The sequence below is a fragment of the Dromiciops gliroides genome, chromosome 4 (genome assembly GCF_019393635.1).
Source record: "Dromiciops gliroides isolate mDroGli1 chromosome 4, mDroGli1.pri, whole genome shotgun sequence".
Classification (NCBI taxonomy): Eukaryota; Metazoa; Chordata; class Mammalia; order Microbiotheria; family Microbiotheriidae; genus Dromiciops; species Dromiciops gliroides.
In genome coordinates this window covers 428654872-428669839 of record NC_057864.1, presented here as the reverse complement: position 1 = coordinate 428669839, position 14968 = coordinate 428654872, and the positions used below count along the sequence as shown (strand labels likewise).

Sequence of the window (14968 nt, the reverse complement as noted above, 5' to 3'; positions counted from 1 at the left end):
GGGAAAGTGTTACTATTTTATTGTTTGGTCATTTGCACATATATCTGAGACACAACGATCAGCCTTATATGAAATTATTTCACTTAATTGGATGGGTGACTATGTAATCCATATAATCAATAAAGGCATAGATGGTGTGTGATCTCTATTAATTTAATATATATATATATATATATGCATGTATATGGCTATCTATCTATTAATGGTGTCTATTTATATGTCCATCTATCCCTAGCAGCTAGCACAGTATCTGGCACCTAATCAAAATTTAATAAATACTTCTTAATTGATTGATTATAGAGAAAATACACAAATCATTGTGATTACAGATCCAACAGAGTATTAAAGTGTACCAACTGAAAAAGATGTAGTAGGAGAGACTTTCTGGTGATAGATAAATATTTTCCCAAGGGTACCTATGTCACATCAGAAATAAAAGCCAAATTATTTCTATGTGATATTAGAAATAAAACATTGTCATAACACATAGAAAGCCAAATTTCTGTTGGGGATATTCCCTCCTGTATTTCTCTGTATTTTATTTATATATTAAAGTAAATGTTAGCTAAGATGAGATGCCCTCTTCCTTCTACTCTTTAGATCCACATTAAAGAGGACTATATTAAATGATATTCTTCCATAATTCCAGCAGCGGATGCCATGTTATAGAATAAGGAAGGCCATTTCACTTGTTTATAAAAAGTATGGTATTAAGAATAGATAATAGCAAAAGACCAGGTGACTACCATGACCATATTGGACAAATGCTTGACAATCCTATGGCATTAAAGATATAGATATTTATGTGTCTCAAACTATACAGAAAAGGTTGGAATAACTATTACTTCAAATCCCATTCAATATATCGCATATCCAGAATAAGAGCTGCAGGACAGAGATTTTTAACCTTTCATTGGTGTGTGTACATGTGTTAGTTGTCTGCTAAAGCCTATGATAAGGAAACCTTATCACAATTTAAATGCATAAAATAAAATACATAGGATTACAAAGGAAATCAATTATATTTTAAATTAAAAATGTGATTCCCCCCCTCCCCTACTCCATTTCTGCCCCAACCAAGTTTGTTCATCTCCTGTCAGTTTAGACTGACACTTTGCAATTTATAGTCTTAGATGTCTAGGGCACTGAGAAGAAGTTAAGCAACTTTCCTAGAATCCCAGATCAAGTCTCTATGATAAGTAAGACAAATCCAGGTCCTTCTCACTCTGAGGCCTACTCTCTATCCACTATTTCAAGACACTTGAAAAAAAAAACATATAGCTGCTATACCATTGACTCCATGGATTTTCTTGCTGTGTTTAAGCATTTATTGTTGTGATTTTAAGAACCTTATTTATTTTTTCTTCCATTCTATCTACAGTAGTGCCAGAGTTGTATAGGGGTACCAAGGGGGCCCCTTGAATCAACATGGAAGTCATGATCTCCTTCCCATCTTCTAGCCAGAGCATCCACACTCAGGACTTAAAATGGTTCCCTTTGCCTCTTTCCAAGAGACAATGGACATTCTAGGTAGTATGGCTATAAGCATAGTGAGACAAGAAATCCACCCTTGCTCTTTATCTACCGCCTGGAGTTAGTGGAGTTACCACACCTTTACTCCGGGGATGTGGGCAAAGATTAGAGAACCTCGAGTTCCCACCCTTCCCTTCCTCCAACTAACCTTTCATTGTTCTCAGGTGTGGGCACAGGTACTTGAAGAGCTTTTCACTGGTGCTTCCTAGCTTCTTCGCCACCCACTCCCCTAATGCACGGCCTCTAAACCGCCCCCCCCACCCCCCAACAAAGCAAGAGAAAAGCAAAATTGCCCATCTCTTCTCAGCTAGTTGCTTAAACCTCTTTCTTCCAGAATCCTTGGCTCTCGGTGAGAAGAACCTCAAGGGATCATCTAATGTTAGTTTAAAGATCCCAGATTAGTGAGTCTAGCCAACTCCATGTCCCGGTTTCTTCTCAACAGTCCTATCTTTCTAACCTGTGGACTCTGGACAGCCCAAGCATAACCTCCTTCATCGTTTCTTCCCGGTTCCCAGTAAAATCTCAGGAGCAGCGGGGGGAGGGGAGAGGAGCCCCCTCAAACTCCGTCCTGCCATGCAGAGCCGATTGTGTGTGTGTGTGTGTGTGTGTGTGTGTGTGTGTGTGTGTGTGTGCGCGCGCGCGCGTGCGCGCGTGTGTGTGCTCTGGGTCAGTGTAGCAGATCCGATCCTGCCTCTCCGCCTTTCTCTTCTCCTTGTCCCTGTCCCCCTCCTCTCTTTTCCCCCTTTCCTCCCCCGTAGATGAGCCGTGAACAAGTAGACCAGTAGCAGTTCCTGAGTACAGAGACTCCTTGCAAAACTCCTGGGGCTCCTGCCCTCTCCTGCAATTCCTTTCATTCCCAAAGTGCTTGAACCATACAGACGCCCTCCCTATTCCCCCTCCCATTTCTTCTTGGGGGTTTAGGAAGGGGAGGGAAGTCTGGACTGGGGGGGGGGGCGGGAATTGGTGGGCTGGGCCAGCCTGGAGTAGTGACTCTCAGTCAAGGGATGGAGGGCGGGCTCGGGGCTGCCAGAGACGCGTTTGATTGGATTCTGACCTGCAGTCCGCTTGTCAGTTTCTCCTTGTGGGGTCAGGGGGTGGGGGGGAGGGAGTGGAGGGGGCCGCCTGGTGCCTCTCGGCCGGCCCTCTGACGGGATGAAGTGTTTAGGGGCATGCAGTGCTCTTCGCCTTTTGATTAAAGCCCCTCGTCTGACTTCAGTTTGAAGGCTGGGCACTGAGGAGGACGGATCAGAGGGACCTGACCTAGCTTGGCCATTCATTGAAGAGGGAGAAGAAAAAGGAAAGACAAGGAAAGAAACTACCACCAACTAGCGCTCCCCCCCCCCCCCAAAAAAAGGAAAAAAAAACAACTTTGAATTTTTTCGCCTCTCCCTCCCTGATGGCTGTGTAGCAATCATCCCTGAGGATAGGTGGAAGGGAAGAAGTGGGTAGAAAATTGCAGTTTCGTGGTTGCAGGTTACAGTTGTGGACCCTGATCGATCCTGGAGATGGAGCGTTGGTCCACAAGGTGGAAAACGAAAAGGTGGCTTTGGGACTCTACAATAACCACCTTCGTCGTAATAACTTTCATCTTCCAAGCTGCAGAGGTCAGAGGAGGTAAGAGACAGAAGGGGATTTGGGGGGGGGGGGTTATGACTCTATTTCTCTCCTCCTCAAACTGAACTAAAGCCCGTAATTGTAGCTGCTGTCCCGGTAAGTGGAGAGTTGGGGCCGGAGGGCATAAGATGGGAGGGGGTGGGGGGTAGGAAGGGGAGTACAGGAGAAAGGAGTAGTAAGAGCAAAGAAAGAACTGACAAGTAGTCGGGATGCTCTTTGCTTACTTTTCAGCCTAGCTGTTTCCACCTAGGATGACTGTTCACAAGTCTCTAGGTGCTTTGAAAGGCAGACTGCCTAAGAGACACAACAGAGTTGGGTGAAACTTTTATTTCAGCATGTGTTCCTTTGAACACTTTGACGCAGGTTCACAGTGATGATAATTTAGAATAAGCTCGTGTGTGTGTGTGTGTGTGTGTGTGTGTGTGTGTGTGTGTGTGCGCGCGCGCGCGCGCGCGCGCGCGTGAAAGACAGAGACAGAGACAGACAGAGACAGACAGAGAGACAGAGAGACAGAGACAGACGGAGAGAGACAAGACAGAGAGGCAGGACAGAGACAGAGACACAGAGAGACAGACAGAGACAGAGAGAGACAGAGACTGACTTTAGACTGGACCTTGATAACTTTCTCTGTCTCGAATAAAGTAAGGGAAAAGCCTTGTCATTTGGTGATGGGAGACAGGTGGAAACTGAAGGAGTGGGAATTCAGGCTCCTCCAGATTCAAGAAACTGGTATTTAGGGAAAACGTAAGTGGAAATGATTTTACAGGATTATTGAAGGTTTAGTTAGAAAGGACTTCTTAAAAAAAAAAAAAACAACAATCAAAACTTAGGTTCCCTGACAGAGTAGTGCCCACTCAAAAAGTTTATGATCCTCTTCCCTCTGATATTAATTAGACCACTACCCTCTTGTTGGAGGTGCACTTCTCCCTGAAAATGATGAAATTCAGCAGGAAATTGGAGCTGGGGGTGAGGGGTGGGAGAAAGCATGACTGGATAGTGAAGAGAAAGGGGTACACTGGGTGGTGAGGGGAAGGAGAAGAGGTAGGGGGAAAGTTCCTACGTGGCAAAACCAACAGTTCAGTGACAGGACCTACTCAGAACACTTCAGCCTTGTCTAAGCAGAAGGAAGCGAGAGCTATGTCCCCTCCCCCCTCACTCGCCCGCCCCCCTCCCCAGCTCCCCGCCTTTTCTCTGGCAGAAGTGGTCCGTTAGGTGTCCTTGGACATGGCTAGCAGGGTTCAGTTCCTCATGTGAAGTTAAGTGAGAGCTGATTCAAGTAGAGAGCAGATAGGAAAGAAAGCAATGCCAATCTTTTTTTTCCTTTCTTTCTTTTTTTTTTTTTCCGGGGCGGGGGGAGATTCCAAGAAGGATGGGGGAATGAGGAGCGAGAAGGATCATCGGGGTGGACTGTCTTTATCCACATCCCCGGAGGAGGGAGAAGCACGTGTAGGAGCCCCAAGTTAAACAGATTTCAGGACTCCAGCAGAAACCTGGGATCCTGGCAGAGGGTCTTGGCTGGAATAATGTCGTGTTCCCACAAGCAATGCCCAGCTGTTGGGCTTCTGGAGATTCCCACTCTACACTCTGTAAAGCAGATGTGAAGTGTAGCTCTGCATATGTAGATATGTGTGCGTGTGTGTGTGTGTGTGTGTGTATATAAAGATGTACATAGATATAGATATAGATATAGATATAGATATAGATGTACCATATATACATTCACATGTGAACACATGAGCTAGTTCGTTGCCCCGGTTCCTCTTGGTTACTATCCAGTGTTGTGTATTACTCCTCTGGAGTTAAAGAGATTTGGCTTTGGGAACGCCAGCTTTTGGCTAGCTAAAGGGACTTCGGATCTTCCAAAAGATTTTTACAGAGACTGAAGAGACTTACTCTATCACCGTGCCACATTTTCAGCAAAAAACGTAACGGAGAAACTTTTAACAGCTCCAACCCGGCAAAGTTTCCTTTCAGGCTGGTGCGTTCTGTACCTGGTCATCCGTTGGATACTGTCAAAGCAGTTAGCAGCTCTGCCCCCTGTCGGTTTTATTTACCAATTAGGGTTGAGGCGTCTACCCCTGTAAATGAGCTCTCATTAAATCAGTCAAAGGAGGGTGATATTGGAGAATACAGGACTCAGCTAAGGCATTCACTACAGTTCTTTTCCCTCCCACTCCCATCCCAACATGTGGCCTAGGATACCACAAATTACAGCCTTTGATTAAAAAGAAAGATTTCATGAAAGCAGGCTACCAAGCCTTTTTAATGTTTTTTTTTCTTTGTAAAAAACACAGCTGAAACATAAGGTCCGGCCACATCTTTGTGTGAATTCAGGGACAGTTAAACTGAAGACACATGTGCTTATTTATTTTATTTAGACTTCATTTTCTTTCTCAAGTTCTAAGATTAGAATGAAAATTAGTTTTCAGAGTCGCCTCTTATCTCCCCTCCCTCCTTTCTCTATTTACCTATGTACAGAAGCATGCTTTCAGTAAGGAATCTATTAAAAGGGGGGAAAAACTTGTCTCTTTTTACAAAGCAAATCAATTCAAGGAATAGAAAATTACAGGGTTCAGATTTAGTGGGCTTTCTATCTGTCACTTGATGAAATATCTTGAAGTTAACATAATAGTTTAGTGGCTTTTTTGTATGACTTTTCTATTGATTTTCCAGTTACTAGTTGCTAATTGCCTATAATAGTGTATATATTTATACTTACCTAGTCATAAGCTTTTAGTCAGACATCTCTTTTTTTAAAAACAAATATTCAAAGATAGCAGAAAGTAGTCATTAATGTCTGAACCCAATTTACCAAATTAAATAGGAATGAAAAAGTAAACCAGTGTTGGTGAAAGGATTAGACACCCTGGTAGGCGATGCTAATGTTAGCCTTTGGGGTTTTGAGCTCAAGTCAAAATGGTAGAATGGTACAGCAACTTTTAATAGAAACACTGTGACAACATCATTGATTAGAACCTGGTGGCTAAACTTGCAGAAATTTTAGAACAGTGGGTGTCTTCTTATAGCTTGTAAGGCCCTCTTTTTAACACTGTTGCATTGCTTTCTTTTTATGTTTAAAAATAACACTTAGAAGAGTTCTCTGTGAAACAGCAAGAATTGTTTTTTTTTTTAAAATGTTCCTTAGGAACCCAAGGTTCCTCACACTATGGTAGAAAGGTCTGGGGGAAAAAGATGGGGAATACGTGATACGAAGTTAGTAATTTTAGCTCTAACTTACTAGTCACTAACTCTTTTACTTCATAGGGTTTTATTTCATCATTTTTAGAGATTTTTTTATAAAAATGACTATATGTATACACACACACACACACACACACACTCTTCCAGAACACAAACATTTCTCCTGGTATTTACTTGTATCAATGGGCCAGTTTTTATTTATTTTAAATTTGGGGGGGTCTGCAATGTGCATAATCATGATAATGATTCATAAATTTTATATATATATATACACATACATTCATACATACATACATATATATACATATACATACACAATTTGTTTTTGGTCACTCTTCTATTTCTATATGTATAGGGGATATATGTGTGCACTTATTAGAAAATGGGAAACTGTTCATGGTTTTCAACTGAATCTAGTCTATACTTTTAAGTAATTTATTAGTGGGTTTTATATTTATTATATCATTCTGTATGTCAAATTAGACTATTTCATCTTTCATATATCAAAGTTAAATTTGACATACAGTAGTAATGGACAATAGTGGGGCCAAGTCAGTTTCTTGTTTATTAGAATGATAATCTTCAGAGGTTAGACAGTTATCAACTGTAACTCATTAAAATGGGGGTGGGAAATGAAGAGCTAAGCTTATCAAATTTATGAGAATCACCCTCTCTCCCAAGTGTATGCATAAATCTTAGTCATCTCTGCTGAAGATTTCTTTGAGTCCCAGGGATCAGCAGGTGAAATGGTTTCTGTCCTTCCTCAGGATATATACACATACATATATAGGCACTCACACATATACTCTGATCTTGTTAAGAGCTTCAGGAATTTGCCTTAATGAGAATATAGTTAAGATTATGATCATACTTCAAATTATCAATGATGTATATACCAAAGGATTTTCACACTGTGTCTTCCCAATATTTTTCTTCCAAACCCCAAATTGACAATGTCTTATTATAGAGGAGAAATGAAGCCAATTTGGCTGCCTATTTGAAGGATCTTTTCTTCACAGTTGTATATAGATGGACACAGTTAAGTTTAGTGGTATGCATAGAGAATAAACATGACATAGACCATTTTACCCTAAAATGTCCTGTCAATGAGCTCTTAAGCTAATATTTGTAGTCTGACACGACTCATTATTTAATACCTTATTCTTAAGCCACAAATACTGAGAATCTACTATGTGCAAAGCACCATGAATACTTTTTAATAAATGTTGTATAAAATGAGTGTTGAGAAAATATGAAATCTAATAAACATAAATTATATATAAATATATACATACACATTATTTAGAAATTATTTAATTAGGTTTAACCAATTGTTCCAGCAAGGCTACAGTTAAAATAGAAAAAACCACAACATTGTTGCAGCTAAGCTATCCCTAAAATACACTGAGGCAAACTGACTCCTTTTCAGATTGGGGGTTAGGATTTCTATCTGCCAAAAAAGACTAAGAAATTGGCTTTCTTTTCTCAGGAAAGCTCTCTCATTTTCTGAGGGAAAAAAAAATCCTCTTAACACTGGTTAATTTACTGAGGTGCTGCTTGGTTAGTGATAATGAGCTCACTCAAATTAAATCAAGTTTGGGAGACATGGTCTATGCTGTTAAAAAGCAGAGTCTTTCAAAGAGGAAAAGAGATTTGCCTTTTGGATGTTGAGATGAGAAAATGAGCTTCTTTTTTTTTCCCCACTGGCTTAGTTAAATGCAGATGGGTATTGGAAAATACTATTAGAAATCAGGTTTTAAACACTGGGTTAAAATGTGCAATTTAATGAAAAGGTTTGATTCAGAGAATTATATATTTTTAAATGCAAAAAAAGGTCAACTAGTCCAGTACCTATATTGTACAGATGAGAAGGCAGTGTGGTAAGAGTATGAAACTAAGAGTCAGACCTAGCTTCATTTCCACCCTTTAGCACCCACTACTTCTGTGGGCTTTGGGAAAGTCATTTACTTCTCCTGTCCAGGTGGTTCAGTGGACCTAGAGTCAGGAAGAACTGAGTTGGATGCTGGTCTCAGACATTTACTAACTAAGTGACCCTAGGAAAGTCACTTAATTCTGTCTGCCTCAGTTTCCTCATCTATAAAATGGTGACTTTGCGAACTCTATAATGACATATGTGCTATTATTAATTACTTTTGTTGTTATTATCATTACTATTATTATTATCATACTATTTCTGCCATTAAATGATGGGGTTAAGTTTGATAATCTTATAAGGTCCCTTCCAGTTATAAAATTTTGATCTTGGCATCCTATGAAATTTGGGAAAATAATTCTATTTGCATTATCTTTACAATTTCATGAAAAAATGGACTGAGGTTTAAATTCCAGGTCTACCACATGGCAGGCTGTGTTACTTTAGGAAAATTGCCAAATGTCTCTGGTCTCATTTTCTTCCTCTATAAAATGAGGAGATTGATTTGATGATAGGTAGCTAGTTGCCACAAAGGACAGAGCTCTGGGCCTGAAGTTAGGAAGACAAATTGAATTCTGGCCTCCGAGCTGTACAATCCTGAGCAAGTCCACTTAACCTCTGCCTGCTTCAGTTTCCTCAAATGTAAAATGTGGATATAAATAGCAGTTATCCTCAAGATTGTTGTGAGGATAACATTAGATAATATTTGTAAAACTCTTAGTATAGTGCATAGCAATAATAGGTACTTAATAAAAACAAAAAAGTAACTGTGAATAACATGAAAGACTTCTGATGTCCCTTATTTTCTAAAGCTAGAAACTGTGAGACCAATATTCAGGATTTATGAACAACATATCTAAAAGGTCTTTGTCTATGTATATAAATGTGTATGCATGTGTGTATGTATATATGTATATGTATACATATACTGCATGTATCTATAGACACATATATGTGTCTACATACCACGTGTATATATGTGTGTATGTGTTTAGCTGGATGTTCAAATCTTAACTACATTGTATTTCCTATTTTAAGAAGACAAATCGAGGCCCAACATCTAGTAAAAATGTCTGACTCATGGGAAACCATAAAAATGAAGGCAAAGGCTATTGTAGAGTCATTCATGTGGCTACTTTTTCTATATGTTATACATATTTATACTTGTATGAAATAGAATTTTAATATATCTACCAATATGTGTTGTTGTTAATGAATCATTTCATTCTTATCCAACTCTTCATGACTCCATTTGGGGTTTTCTTGGTAAACATACTTCTCCAGGTTATTTTGAAGATGAGAAAAACTAAGACAAACAGAGTTAAGTGACTTGCCTAGGGTCACACAGCTAGTATGTGTCTAGGGCCAATTTGAACTTGGGTCTTTTCTGACTTCAGGACCAATATTCTATCTACTGGGCCACCTAGCTGCCTGTGAAAGATTGTACTGAAACTAAAAAGAAAGTATTTATTATGTTTACTCATGTTATTTGCTAAGAATCTTAGATTCATTATATAATATGCACAGATAGTTTCAATACCTCCTTTACAGTTAGACAAGATTGAATATACTTATTGAATACATTCAGTAGACATTTATTAATTGTCCTCTGTGTGCAAAGCATTGTGTGAAGCACTTGGAGAGAGTCAAAGTTTAGATCAAGGACCTGATTTAGACCCTTGTGAAACTTAGTCTTGTAAATGGGTAATTCACAGACATGGCTAAGTGCATTCTATTATACTACATGTATCTGAGAGGTTTTTAAATGAATTGTTATGTGAGATCCAACATGGGTCAGATTCTTAGGGACCAAAGGAATCAGTCCAAAGATATATGGAGGAAATGGTATTGGGTGTACTTGTCAACTTAAGAGTTGGTGGATATTTAATTATTTAGGACTTTTTACTTGCCCTCACTCAATAGAATGTAACATTATTTGTAATGTTGATGGACAGCTTTTAACCAATGTTTTCCTGTTATGGGATTTGGAGGAGATGATAATAGAGGGAATTAGCCTCTCATTTTTTATTATCACAATATTTTTATGGGAAAAATGAATTTTCAAGACCCAAGATTTCCATCACTGGTGACTTTTCGATGAAAGTACAACCTCATTGTCCTCAAGAACAAAGTATATGGTCTCAAGAGAGGAATAGCTCATGTTTATACTAAAGTTGTCAGATAATTCAGTTATATAAAGGACCTATTATAAGTACTAAGAGAAAAAATTGAGTAGTCATCCATCATATGTATCATTAAAAGGTTCATTTTATAATTGTATCCCCAATACATTTAATAAATGCTTATTGATTGATTACTAGTAATAATGATAACAACAATAATAATAGGCATTTCTAGAGAACTTTAAAAATTGAAAAGAATTTTGCATAATAATTTTTTCCTCATGATAACTCCCTAAAGTAGATATTACTTCTATTTTTTCCATGGTATAGATGGGGAAACTGAGTCATAGAAAGGCTAAGTGACTTACTTGCCCAAGGTAATATAGTTCCATAAGTTTTCAAAGCAGGATTCAAACCCACATCTCTTTTAATTATACATCTAATGATCTTTCAACTATAAAGGGCCCTGCGGGGAGGGATTCAGGGTCTCAATGGGACATAGGCAAATAGCCATTTGTAAGTTGACTTTTATTTCTAGTCTTTCCCTTCACTCATTTCCTTTTGGGGGAAACGTGACCTCTGAGGTAGGGAGTGGTGAGAGGAAATGAGACTTTTCATTTTGACTGTGGTGTTTTGTTCTTTAAAGGAGCAAAATACATACAGAAATTCTAAAGAGATGCTGTGTTTCCCTCCATCTTATCACACAGAATGGCAGAATTTTGGTACTCCCCTGTTAGCAGACAGCTGAAAGTATATCAAGTAGCAGCCCAAGTTTGGGGCATTTTCTTCTAATTGTAACTTATGATTTCTTTCCAAACCATAATGTTTTTCAAAGCCTCCTGCTGTTTTGGAATGCATCTGAATACAACTTCATAACAATCAGCTTTAAAGATATTTATTTCACCTAGCATGGGAAACATGACATTTCTGGCTGTCTGGAGCATAATTAGTTCTCTACTCATCTACCTTTGCATTTAGCAGTGACAGAACTCATGATGGTTATAATATATTTTACAAGAGCCAAAAAAGAAAGAAAAAAACAATGAAAAGACTAATACCTGCCATTTCTCAGGTGAAGTCTTTGGCCTGCTACTTCTTTTGGCTAGTGCTTATTTCGACATTGGCCGATTACCAGGCCTGGTGTTATCTAGTAAACTAAACTCTTTGCTTGCTGCGCATGGAATTAGAGACAGTGCCATTAATTTAAGAGAAAGAGCACAGAGAAAAGAAAGGTTATCATATTTCACAGTAAGAGGACCTGCTTAAATGTGACTGGACAATTGAGAACTAAAACAAACCTGTGTAAAAGTACTTTAGCACAATCATCTTTTGCAATCCTTTCAAGCCCTCCTTTTTTCCCCCTTAAAAAAGTATTTCTTTCTTATTTTGACAAATTTCATTGCTTTTGAATGGCTTTGTACAGTACAGGCAAATGAAGGTCTCTATTCATAAAACTTGTACAGTACAGTGAGTGTCAGAGGAAGCTTCCTCTGTCTGGCTAGTAAACTGACATCCGGACTTGAATGATCCTTGAGCTCTGAAAGCTAGTTAAAATGCTTCCCATTTGCAGATTTTATATTAGAATGATGACCAGAAGAGACCAGTCCCATTCAGTGACAGAGCTAACAAAATGTCCTTAAATGCTTTTTACATCCAGATGCTACAGAGAACAGAAACCTTCTGGGTATTAACACAGTGTGTGGCCTATCCTGATCCCCTTCCCCTCTTTTAATGAAGTTCCTCTATTCAGACAAGTTTACTGCTTCAGGACTGACTGCACTTTTCCCTTTGTGAGAAGATGCTGTTCTAGTCTGTCTACTTCAAAGAAATGAGAATAAATTCAGCACTAATTCATGCTGGTCTAGTCACTAGCAGCTGGAAGGCTAGCTGCCTTTTTTCCTTCCCCTACCAGTCAAATGTCCACCAGGTGTCATCTAGTTATTGTAAAGTAGGGAAAGATGGAAAGCCAATAACACTCTCATCATGATCCTTGAAGTATCTATATTCAGTTATTTTTTCTTTATCTATTCTTTCTTTAAAGAAGCATCAGATGATATAATTCCCCCTAGCATTCTTTATCTTGAAAATAGTTTTCATATAGCATTGACTACTCTGTATTGGATGGCCCTTCAAAGTGATTGTTTTGCTAAAAGACAGTTAATGAAAAGAGGAAAAGCGAGAAAAACAAAAACAGAAGTAACTGAGGATAACTATGAACACTTCTTTTGATTTTTAAGAACAATAAATGAAAAACAAAATTCTTGAAGTAAAATTAGAAAGTTAATTCAAAGAAGAATATAAAAAGTATAAATATTAAAATAATAATGGCTATATTTGTCTCATATAAACGCGGTAAAGAATTAGTTGTTATTTAAGGTTTTTATAACCCATCTTTTTGGCTAGAATTAAAAAAAAAATCCTCAGTGCACGCACTGGTCTGGGGCTCCACAAACTGCATGTTGCTCCACCTACTGGTTATAGCCGTTGCCATGGCGCTGGCCCCTCACCTTATTACCACTCACCAACGCCTACATGGGCCTGGCAAAATTATAATGATTGGAAGCCCAATGAGGGCAGTCATGTGACTGTCAGAGTGGCCTGCCAATTGGCTGGGGGCTGTGTGTGGTCAGCCTGGGGTCTGCTGGGAAGAAGGGAGGTTTTTTTTTTGCCACTTCTACCTTGAAGCTGTAAGGCGACAGGATGCTGCTGTGTGTTCTCAGCTAATTCCTGGGCAGTGGTGTTGTTCAGGTTGTATAATTTCCCTTTCCCATTTATTTCCTTTCCCTTATCCTACTGATCCTGTTTGTGTTTTTTTAAGTTCGTTCTTGTTAAATAAATCCTGCTCTTGTCTTGGGGAGGCTGCTGGTTCCTTCCTTGCCTAGTATGCAGTGAGCCGCCTAGCTAACACTCCCCAATTAAAAATTGGTCCCTACAACACATGTATATTCACATATATACACATGTGTGTGTGTATATATATATATATACATGTATATATATATGTATGTATACACACATGTGTGAGAAAGAGCTGGTATATGATATATTGTGCTTGGAGTCAGGAAGACTACTTGGATTCAAATCCCATCTCTAATATTAGCTCTATGATTTTGATCAAGTCATTTATCCTGAATGTACCTCCTGAGAGCTCTCTAAAACTTTTCTACCAAATGAGAAGACCCAGGTTTGAATCCTATCAGTTACTACCTGTGAGACTTTAGGCAAGACATTTAATTTTTCTAGGTCTCAGTTTCTCTATTCATAAAGTATGGTACAGAGAAAAGAATTCTGCTTCTGAAATTATATAACCTGGGTTCAAACTCTCCCCTTCTTAACTCATTTAACTTTCCTGTGACTCAGTTTCTTCATCTGTAAAATAAATAGATTGGACTAGGTGGCTTTTGAGGTCTCTTCCAGATCTAAATCTATTATCATATGGGGTTATTGAATTAATACCTCTCAGGTCCCATCAAACTCTAAAAATGATCCTGTGATCAAAGATGGTAGAAGGCATTCCTAGAGCAAGACTATCTCAGGCTGGGGCAATTATAGATTCATCATATATAAATGTTCATTTATGAACATATACATAATGAACATAAATGTTTATTAATCTGTGCTCATTTATGTTGGGGTTTTATATAATCATAGTAATATAATAAAAAAGAATTAGATAGTGTAGTGCATAGAACACTGTACTTGGAGTCAGTAAAGAGTGCCTCAGGCAGTTGCTAAATTTTTGACCCTGGGTTTCTCCTTTCTCAGCCTGTTTCTTCATATGTAAAATGGGAATAAAAATAGAAATTACTTTACATAGTTATGAGGACCAAATATGATAACACATGTAAAGCACTTTGCAAATTGTAAAGCATTATATAAATGCTATTTGTTGTTGTTATTATTATTTTAATAATATGATGCTTTAAGGTTTGCAAAGTACTTTACATTACTTCATTTGATACACAAAGGTATATGTTAATCTTTATGTGCACTATATATCACATATGTATATACATAAAAACTTTAACATGTACTAATAATCTATAAGTCTTGAGTAGCACTATAGTACCATAGATAGCCCTGGAGTCAGAAAGACCTGCTTTTAAGACCTGCCTGAGCAAGTCACCATTTAGCCTTTCATTCAATCTCATGAATTTCTAAGAGCTAGTATTTCCCTAGGTGCCCAAGGCACCCTTCCAAGAAAGAGACAGAGAAGATGTTGACCTGCATTGGTAGAACAAGTCCCTCATTAGGAGCTCCCTACTTCAATAAAGTCACTGTTCTGGTTTAAAAAAAAATCCTAGTTTAGATTGTACAGCAAGTGTTAATCTATATTGATAGACTTAATTTCCTCATTGGAAGTTCCCTATACTAAATAAATCTTATCCAATCCAAAAATAAAATAGAAATCTTTATGTTCTATTTGGATTATTTTCCATTTTTTTATTTTGAAGACATTATTAGTAATAAATGTCTATACTAAATTTCTATTTCTCAATTGCTGTGTAATTACTTTACCAAACATTAGTACAAATATTTCTAGTGAGAAAAAATTAATTTCGTA

The 14968-nt window shown here is 38.2% G+C and overlaps 1 protein-coding gene across 1 annotated transcript in view; it reads left to right on the top strand.

The window, feature by feature from the left end:
- The first annotated feature begins 2699 nt into the window (after positions 1 to 2699).
- The window catches only part of COL11A1 (collagen type XI alpha 1 chain), a 290689-nt gene continuing 278420 nt past the window's right edge, over positions 2700 to 14968 (top strand). The window contains 1 exon segment of the mRNA XM_044002791.1: positions 2700 to 3147. Coding sequence (XP_043858726.1) covers positions 3039 to 3147 — 109 coding nt within the window. The 5' untranslated portion in view covers positions 2700 to 3038.